A 9,997-nucleotide genomic window follows, 5' to 3' on the forward strand; every position below is an offset into this window, starting at 1 on the left:
GCCCAGGGACATTCACAACGGCTCTGTAACATTCCCCCCGCGCTGCCCAGGGACATTCACAACGTCTCTGTAACATTCCCCGCGCTGCCCAGGGACATTCACAACGGCTCTGTAACATTCCCCCCGCGCTGCCCAGGGACATTCACAACGGCTCTGTAACATTCCCCCTGCACTGCCCAGGGACATTCACAACGGCTCTTTGTCCTATTACATTCCCCCCGCGCTGCCCAGGGACATTCACAATGGCTCTTTGTCCTATTACATTCCCCCTGCGCTGCCCAGGGATATTCACAACGGCTCTGTAACATTCCCCGCGCTGCCCAGGGACATTCACAACGGCTCTGTAACATTCCCCCGCGCTGCCCAGGGACATTCACAACGGCTCTGTAACATTCCCCCGCGCTGCCCAGGGACATTCACAACGGCTCTGTAACATTCCCCCCGCGCTGCCCAGGGACATTCACAACGGCTCTGTAACATTCCCCCCGCGCCTCCCAGGGACATTCACAACGTCTCTGTAACATTCCCCGCGCTGTCCAGGGACATTCACAACGGCTCTGTAACATTCCCCGCGCGCTGCCCAGGGACATTCACAACGGCTCTGTAACATTCCCCCGCGCTGCCCAGGAACATTCACAACGGCTCTGTAACATTCCCCCCGCGCTGCCCAGGGACATTCACAACGGCTCTGTAACATTCCCCCCGCGCTGCCCAGGGACATTCACAACGTCTCTGTAACATTCCCCGCGCTGCCCAGGGACATTCACAACGGCTCTGTAACATTCCCCCCGCGCTGCCCAGGGACATTCACAACGGCTCTGTAACATTCCGGCCCCGACGCCTGGTTTTAGCTAGATTGTCATTGATGAAGCTGGATTCAATGAACTCATGAGGCTGTGCAGTTGCATCAAAGTCCAGGACTCTCTGTGACAGAAAGTGCATTCACTGTACCGTGAATATGGTGTAACTCAAAACACAGGACTACAATGCCTACATTTTCACACAAGGATAGGGGTGGGAGTTGGTTTGGGTCAGACACATTCAGTCAAAACTACAGGCCAGGCAAGGCAGGTGCCCCTGCCACATGCTGCTTTGTCTGAATGTATCTATGCAGTGCCAATAGGACATAATCTACTGCCATTACTGTATTACAGTATAGTACAGTGGCACTTACTTGCACATAGTCATAGCAAAGGTCTTTGACTCTAATGCTGTTCCTCTCCAATGGAACCCTGTACAGCTGCTTCTTCGTAAGTTGGTGTTGACGCAAATTGTGGCAGAGTGTCGATCTACTGACACGGTTGATATTATGGAATGTTGTGTGATCTGCGATGATTTGCTCTCCTAGTTGATGTAGGCGGATGGTGGTGTTGGCCAACACTAGATTGATAATGGCCAGTTCCTGTTCATGGTGAACAGACGTTGCCGTCCACCCTCAGGAGGTCGTCTGGCAGTGCTGTAGAAAATGCACGAATATCATGTCATTGGTTAGGTAATTTTTAACATACTGTACTGTCATACTGTACACAGTAACATCACAACTGTATTACATGTACTTCACAGCACTATACCAAAAAATAATATCACTGGGGAGCATAGACCTACTATTGTAGGACTACATTGTATTGTACGTTGATGCAGAATGATGTGCAACAATTACAGTCTAGTGTAGAAAGTTGAAGACATACCTGTTCTCCAGTCTAAATGTCTGTATTATGGATGCTACCGTGCAGCGACTACGGTTGGGCTGGACTCTCTGCCTCCCTCATCGTCATGCCATGATTTATGACATGGGCCACCAAAGTGACCCTAATGTCATCAGAAATATGTCTCCGTCTATTGCCTGGTCCCCTTCTTTGTCCTCGTATCGCTCTCCCTCTCCCTCTTCCTCTCGCTCTCCCTCTTCCTCTCGCTCTCGCTGCCTCCATGTTTGCAAAGTTCTCACAAAAGAGGTGAGCTTACCTGAGGTCTATTTATAGTGCTAAGGCTCAGACTAGTTGGTGTTCAATTACTTTATAAATGTTTTCATGTGTGTGTGGGGGTGTTGCAAATTTCAGGTATGTGTGATTTCCAACTGATTGCAAGAAATTTAATTCTTGAACGAAGTGTTGAATGTAAGAAACCGTGTGTAGTGTTTTGCCAGTGTGTTGCAGAATTGCAAACAAAGGATATTCACAGACTTGTCCTGAAGCCACTCCTGCATTGTCTTGCCTGTGTGCTTAGGGTTGTTGTCCTGTCTGAGGTCCTGAGCGCTCTGGAGCAGGTTTTCATCAAGAATCGCTCTGTACTTGAATCTTATTTCTCATGGTCTGAGTATCCTTTAGGTGCCTTTTGGCAAACTCCAAGCGGGCTGTCATGTGCCTTTTACTGAGGAGTGGTTTCTGTCTGGCCACTCTACCATAAAGGCCTGATTGGTGGAGTGACCTCTGAAGCTCTATCAGACTGCCCATCGTGTTATTGGTCACATCGCTGACTAAGGCCATTCTCCCCCTATTGCTCATCTAGGAAGAGTCTTGGTGGTTCCAAACTTTTTCAAACAGAATACAGCGCATTCAGGTAAGTATTCAGACCCCTTGACTTTTCCCACATTTTCTTACATTACAGCCTTGTTCTAAAATGGATTCAATATTTTTTCCCCCCTTCATCAATTGACACACAATACCCCATAATGACAAAGCAAAAACAGGTTAAAGACATTTTTGCAAATGTATTAAAAATAAAAAACGGAAATATCACACACGCTAATTTACATACACATACATAGTGCATATGGTACAAAGGACATATACATATTACCTTAGAACATTACTGTAACAAATATCCAACATTCTGTGCATGTGCACTGTTCCCCTCACCAGTCCAGGAGCATCTGACCAAGCAGATTGCCATGGCGATATCTGAGGCACTACAGCCAGCTGGAGTTCCCGTGGTTATAGAGGCAGCGTGAGTACTTCACACTCTCTCTCTCACTCAACTCGGAATGTGTTTCAAACTGCTTTAAGCTGCTTGAAGTTCTGGACTGACAAATCACATGTTAATCACATGTTATCCATGAGAGAGAAACATGGCTTTTCTGGTGTTGGTGTGTATATTATAATGATGTGTGTGTGTGTGTGTGTGTGTGTGTGTGTGTGTGTGTGTGTGTGTGTGTGTGTGTGTGTGTGTGTGTGTGTGTGTGTGTGTGTGTGTGTGTGTGTGTGTGTGTGTGTGTGTGTGTGTCTGTACATGTGTCTAGTGATGCGTGGGGTTCAGAAGATCAATAGTCGAACGTGACCACCTGCATGTTGTGTGTGTGTGGAAAAATTGGTGCCTTCAAGCTAGCCTCAGTTAGAAACCTGGCAATCTTAAAACATTCTACTGTACATAAATATACTGAACAAAAATATAAATGCAACATTTTCAAAGATTGTATTGAGTTCATCCCACCATTCATAGAAAGAAATCACTAAATTTAAATAAATAAATTAGGCCCTAATCTATGGATTTCACATGACTGGGCAGGGGCTCAGCCATGGGTGGGCCTAGGAGGGCATAGGCCCACCCACTTGGGAGCCATAAGCCAAAATGTCCTACTCTAGATGCACTGAGTGTACAAAGGAGACAGGTTAAAGAAGGATTTTTAAGCCTTGAGATAATTGACATGGATTGTGTATGTGTGCCATTCAGAGGGTGAATGGGCAAGACAAAAGATTGAAGTGCCTTTGAATGGGGTATGGTAGTAGGTGCCAGGCACACTGGTTTGACTGTGTTAAGAACTACACTCCTGCTGGGTTTTTCACGCTCAACAGTTTCCTGTGTGTATCAAGAATGGTCCACCACCCAAAGGACATCCAGCCAACTTGACACAACTGTGGGAAGCATTGGAGTCAACATGGGTCAGTATCTCTGTGGAATATTTCGACACCTTGTTGTCCCTGCTCTGGCGAATTGAGGCTGTTCTGAGGGCAAAAGTGGGTGCAACTCAATATTAGGAAGGTATTTCTAATGTTTTCTATACTGTGTTAATTTCTTAATATGTGCAACAATGTTTTCCTCTCTCTATGTTGCCATATTTGTTTTCATAAATCATGTGTGTTCTCAATAAAACGACATCACTACGACGGTAGTGGTTTGGCTCTTCCTTTTTGTGTAACAGGCTGGATGTGTGTATGGTGGGGTAGAGTGGAGAGCCTGAGGACAGACAGGACATTTAAATGTCAATGACTTAGCCAACCTCTGTTCTCTAACCTGACCCTGGGTTACACAGGCAGTTACATCATGCTGTGTCACATCATGATGATGATGACAGAGGTTCTAAACCAATCACTGTGGGGCATAGAGATGACAGAGATCCCATGTTCACGTGCAAGTCAGAATTAGGAAACTCAAGACATTTCCGACTAGCTAGCTGGTTGTAGTTATACATGTACCAGTTAGAAAGTCAGAAATCTCAGAGAAAACGACGAGCACGTGAACACGGCAAGACAGAAGAGGGTAATGACTCGTGATCATTCCTACTGAATAAGACCATGTACACTGAACAGACATACTTGTTGTAATGTTTTGGTATTTCGTACACAAAGGTAATAAATAATCATGTCTTTGCCGTTACATATTGAATATTTTAATGCACTCAAACATAACACTTGATATAATTCACAAAGAATCAATAAAAGGAAACTCCTGTATCAGAGCAGATTTGACACAACAGGAGAGAAACCATCAGTTCAGCTATTAAAACTAAAAGTAGCCTCCGATTTGGTGTGTGGAACAGTGCTGGCCACGTATTGCTACTACAAAGCTGAAAATGATAGGAGCTTTACAACAGGGAGGGAAACCCTGCTCCACATGTCACACACACACACACACACACACACACACACACACACACACACACACACACACACACACACACACACACACACACACACACACACACACACACACACAGTAAAAACCCCTTGACTGCAACTCTGCTATGAGTGTTTTAGACAGTCAGGGGGTCTCAACAACAGGATAAAGTCGTCATTCCTCGTGCACACCTTCCTCCCTTTCTATCTTCTCCTCCCTCCCCTCTCCCTCTGGTCCTCCTGGTGGCCTGTCAGAAGCCTGTCAGACAGAGGTCTGCTTGTAGTTCTTGGTGTCCAGAACCTTTTTCCCACACATGGCACAGATACCTGAGAAAGAAAAAGTCAGATAAGGGAGATTGTTATCAGGTGAAAGTGTCACACAATTTGCTTCTGAAAGAGTGACCAAAATGTAATAAAACATGGTGTGTGTGCTTAGGTAGATATAGTACCTTTCTTGTAGGCACAGCCCTGGCAGTAGTGAGATCCTGATTGGTGAACAGAGCTCTTGCAGATTCTGCAGATGCCAAAGCCTGACTTTCCTGGCTTCCCATAAGGATCAAACCTGTTGACATAATCATATTACTGTAACATATTAATGACCATATACAACATCAACCAGCTCCCATCATTCAACAAAAACAACAATGGTCTTACCTGGCCTTCTTAGATGTCAGAGCCTTGTTCTCGTTCAGCTTCCGCCCACCGCTCTCTAATAAACATAATACAATACTGTAATGAATTATGAGTATCAATGAATTCTAAACATCGGAATACAAAATTCTGTAACTACAATACTCTACCTGTAGTGTTTCTCGCACCATCCTTCCAGGTGTCTGGAGTTATCACCCTGCCCAGCTTCTTCTCACCTGAGAGAAAAAGAGAAGAGATAGAGGACGAGGAAGAAAAGTTAAGAAATAGGAGAAATTAAGAAAAAAAGATGGGGCGAGATAGGAATTCATTGCTAGCTGCAGGAGTCACACAAACACTTCTCGTTCGTTCTCGGATACACAATAGGGCATGTTAATTACGTAGACTAAACAACAAAACAAGCCTTCTGCAATAGTTTCCAAATAGATATTGTTGCTCAGATGAACATAATCAACTAACGTTAGCTAGCCAGCTAACTAGCCAGAGTAACGTTAAGATATCTGCCATCGGCTAACACAGCATCGCTTTCTAACGTAAGCGTTATAACATGCTTTACGGACAGAAATTCGAATAATCCTGAAAAGGTCGTACTTACAATTGTCGCAAACCATATTTTCTTTGTTTAGACAAAAATCAACAATTTCGCTAAGAAATTGTAGCTCAATGTGTAGCTCGTGTGTCAACAACGATGTAAACTTCCCGTTCATCTGGGACATCCGAATCTGATTCGTTGATCTCCCTGGTGGGGTAAATCCTTATTGGCTGCCAGATATGTCAGTCAATGTAGGGTGGGTCCAAGCATTTGACCTTGCCCGGCACCATGTTTACGGAAGTGAGTGAGTCTGATGAATGAACACTACATTATCGTCCGTGTCTATGTGAAATGTAGAAAAACTGTCACGTATAGTTAAATTTGTCTAATTTAGAATAGTAGCTACTGTCATACGTCTGAGGATGAAGCTAGCTAGGCCACAAAAACAGTAGCTAGCAGCCAAAAAACGTCAACGTCGCAACATCTCAGAAGCAAGAGGTTCTCAATGTAAGGCGATTCAGAATATCCACTGGCACTGTTTGTATCTTCCCTAGTTAGTTGGTTTTGTGCTAATAGCTGTTAAAGTCTGCATGTTTTAACCATGCCTTTATTGTACAGGGGGTTGTGGACTCGCCATGTAACGGCTACGTTTTTTCCTCTCAGTCGATGTAACATGATACCATAACACCATATTTCCTATCTCAGTACAGGTAGATCTGACCAGACCTCTCTCCAGCACCATGTGGGACCAGGAGATCAGACAGATGGCGTCCAGCCACGCCATCATGGCGTCAGGGGTGTTTATGGCGACAGTGGTGCCAGCGGTGCTAGTGCCAGGTTTCTCTGTGTACGGGACACACCTGCTGTGGCTGTACTCTGTTGCCGGGGCCGTTGCTGTGGTCAACATCACCCTGTTCTGGCTGCTGGGGGTCAGCTCCCCCACCAAGAAACACACTATCACCTACAAGGTACAGAGGCACACACACATCTGAGGTTATGATCAGTTTTATATCAGACCAGTACTGAACAGTTTAAGCTGATAATTTCCTCTTCCGCTCCCTCAGGTGTCTCGGTTGGTACGTTCCTGTCTCTACCTGCTCCTCTCCTGTCTGTTCTTCCACACTGTAGTGATCCTGTATGGAGCACCGCTACTGGAGTGAGTTCTGCCAAGAGTATGTGTGTTTACAACTGCCAAGATTGGGTGTGTCAGATTGTTGTAAGTCTGTTTCTGACTCTTTTCATTGTGTTAGGACTGCGTTGGAGACATTCTCTCTGGCCGTGTTGTTGACCAGTCTAACCACTCTGCGGTGTGTCTGTGTCCTTGGGCCCAACATCCAGGCTTGGATAAGAGTGTTCAGCCGACATGGGTACTACCTCTATCTACCTCTGACTCTCTCGGTCTCATGCATTTCCTGATCCTCTTATTCTCTCTCTAGTCAAACTCTCTCTCCAACTAGGGCTGGGTGATAATTCAAAATTAGTGCAAAGTTCCAAATAACCTAGATTCTTGCGATAAAGGTTTTCTGTTTTTCTGAGTGTTGGTCTCATCTCCTTCCCTCCATCTGTGCTGTGTGCACGGTGCACCTTCCCACTTGCACATAGACACCAATCCCCTCCCCCTGTCACTCGCAACAACAACAACAATGAAAGAGCATCTTCTTCCTCTCTGACAACAAGCAGTTTCAACTCGCTATTTGCGTTTGAGGTTTGGTCCAACAGATTCGGTGATATGGACACCAAAACACATTGAGACATTATTTTACTGTAATAGAGAACTTCAACTTTGTAAAGGTACCTTTTTTATGTCTCAACTCCACAAAATGTAGAACAGAGCAGAGCCTACAAGACGGGAGTATCAATGAACATGATTGTAAAAAATGTACTGTATGCTCAGTTTCTTTCACGTGTGGCATTGTGGTACCGCTAGCAGCATTTTAGCCAGACTGTTATGTGCTGGCTGTCTAGTCTGTGTTTTGTAAATGTGCCATGAGCATAAAAATACGTATTTAAATAAGGAACAGGCAATGTTGTTCAAACAGTTGGAGACCGACAGGCGGGTGTATTCATAACGGTTCAACTGTTCTACCTGGTTAGCAAGCAAATAGATACAAGTTGGCTTTAATATAAAGATTAAGCTGGTTACTCACTAGCAGGTGGGCTTGTGCTTGAGAGATTGTTTATGAGACCTGTGTTCATTTTCTATACCTGCAACCAGAAGTTAGTCATTATTAGTGGTTGTGCATGGTTCAGCTTACATTTGTAACAAAAATAGCATTTTCAAAGACAGACTTGAGAGCCAGATAAGTGATTTGTTGCAGCAACAACAAAAAGCAAGCATCGACAACAAGCAGGTTAAACTATTTTGATCAAATAATTAAATTAGGGTTGAAGGCTTATATTTAGGCTTAGGTACAATTGTACCTGAATTCATCAGATTATTCCTGGCTGTTTGAAATATGGTGCATTGATAATTAATTGTGCAACAAAGCTTATTTAAAAAAAAAAAAACGTTTTTCGAGATATCGAAAAATAGATTTTTAAGCCATGTCGCCCAGCTCTTTCTCCAACTCCTTCTTTCTCTCTGCTGCTCTCCCTCCTATGTCCACTAGGAGGCAGTCTTCACAACTACATCACAAGCTTCACAATGAAGATGCTTTGTGTGTTAAATATCTATATAGTGCCTATTGATAGTCTACACCCGCTTGAACTTTTGTCACATTTTGCTGGCTTAAAATTAAATCTGAAAAGAGAGAAGAAAAAATCTACACAACCTATACTTTTTAAAGTTATAGAACATTTTCCAAATTAAGAAAAAAACCTAACTGAAACATAATTGGGTAAGTCTCAACCCACCTGAGTTAATACTAGATGGAAGCACTTTTGTCAGTCATTACCACTGTTTATCATTTTCATTAAGATTCTACCAACTTTGCACAACTCTTAGGGCAACAAATATCCATAGATTTTGTCAACATCGCTCAGGCTCAGTACATTTGGTTGGGAGTCATTGATGGGCAGCAGTATTTAAACCTTGTCTCTGATTTGATTTGAAAGCAGATTTAAGTCAGCACTGAAACTAGACCACTCAGGAACACTCAGCACCTCTTAGAAAGCCATTATGGTGGGTCTTTTGCATAAAAATGTGTGTAATTGTTCCACAGAAAAATAAAACCCTCTCATAGGGTTACTTTTTCAGAAGAAAGGTAGGTTTTCTTGTTACGTTTTACGTTTGCTCCTTTCATATTTCTGTTGATCCTAACAAACTCCCGAGTCCCTGCCTGTGACAAGCATACCCATAACATGATGCTGCCACCACAATACACAATAGTTGTGTGTGTATTTCAGGGCCATGTCGGTGTGGGACACCTCTCTACAGATGGTGGTCGGCTGCAGTGTTGTCGGAGCCTGGCTAGGAGCCTTCCCCATCCCATTGGACTGGGACCGGCCCTGGCAGGTCGGAACACACACAGAGAGGCCATGAGAAGATTGACACAATTCCTTTCATATCAGCAAGCCATGTCTGTTCTACACATTGTTTTTCTATCTACAATTGTAGGTGTGGCCCGTCTCCTGCAGTCTCGGTGCAGTGATTGGTTACCTGACTGGGCTAGTCGCCGCCCCCGCCTGGATCCACTGGCACCGCAAACACCTCACCTACAAGATCAAGTGATGGACTGGGGAGGGAGTGAGTGAGGAAGTGATGGACTGGGGAGAGAGTGAGTGAGGAAGTGATGGACTGGGGAGAGAGTGAGTGAGGAAGTGATGGACTGGGGAGAGAGTGTGCATTTCTGTACGTGCATATGGTTTATAGCTCAGTCCTCCAGGCAGCTGATCCATTATCCCTGTCGTAATCCTGCTGTATTCCATTGGTATCTGAATATGTACTGGACTGTTGGAGTGGACAGGCTCTCTCCTGTAAAATATGTTTCCTTCAAAAAAGATTCCAGACTTCCCCCTTTTGACAAATAAAGTCTTAGTTCTCTACAGA

At 44.4% G+C, this 9,997-nt stretch overlaps 2 protein-coding genes across 3 annotated transcripts; one reads left to right on the forward strand and one right to left on the reverse strand.

Annotated features, from left to right (window-relative positions):
* Positions 1 to 4,580: 4,580 nt before the first annotated feature.
* Positions 4,581 to 6,190, reverse strand: LOC135503765 (cysteine-rich PDZ-binding protein-like). The gene is made up of 5 exons (XM_064921907.1): positions 6,073 to 6,190; positions 5,630 to 5,695; positions 5,484 to 5,538; positions 5,279 to 5,391; positions 4,581 to 5,156 (listed from the first exon to the last, which is right to left on the reverse strand). The coding sequence occupies exons 1-5, from the start codon at positions 6,182 to 6,184 to the stop codon at positions 5,092 to 5,094; spliced, it is 411 nt and encodes a 136-aa protein (XP_064777979.1). The 5' UTR covers positions 6,185 to 6,190; the 3' UTR covers positions 4,581 to 5,091.
* Positions 6,191 to 6,289: 99 nt separating this feature from the next.
* On the forward strand, positions 6,290 to 9,997 carry LOC135505151 (phosphatidylinositol-glycan biosynthesis class F protein-like). 2 transcript variants are annotated; one of them, XM_064924281.1, is made up of 6 exons: positions 6,290 to 6,516; positions 6,715 to 6,977; positions 7,074 to 7,165; positions 7,260 to 7,376; positions 9,355 to 9,463; positions 9,566 to 9,997. In XM_064924281.1, the coding sequence occupies exons 2-6, from the start codon at positions 6,750 to 6,752 to the stop codon at positions 9,677 to 9,679; spliced, it is 660 nt and encodes a 219-aa protein (XP_064780353.1). In that variant the 5' UTR covers positions 6,290 to 6,516; positions 6,715 to 6,749; the 3' UTR covers positions 9,680 to 9,997. The 2 variants fall into 2 exon arrangements, with proteins under 2 accessions (XP_064780353.1, XP_064780354.1); XM_064924282.1 differs by having other exon boundaries at positions 6,720 to 6,977.

The sequence above is a fragment of the Oncorhynchus masou genome, chromosome 18, assembly GCF_036934945.1.
Source record: "Oncorhynchus masou masou isolate Uvic2021 chromosome 18, UVic_Omas_1.1, whole genome shotgun sequence".
NCBI classification, from domain to species: domain Eukaryota; kingdom Metazoa; phylum Chordata; class Actinopteri; order Salmoniformes; family Salmonidae; genus Oncorhynchus; species Oncorhynchus masou.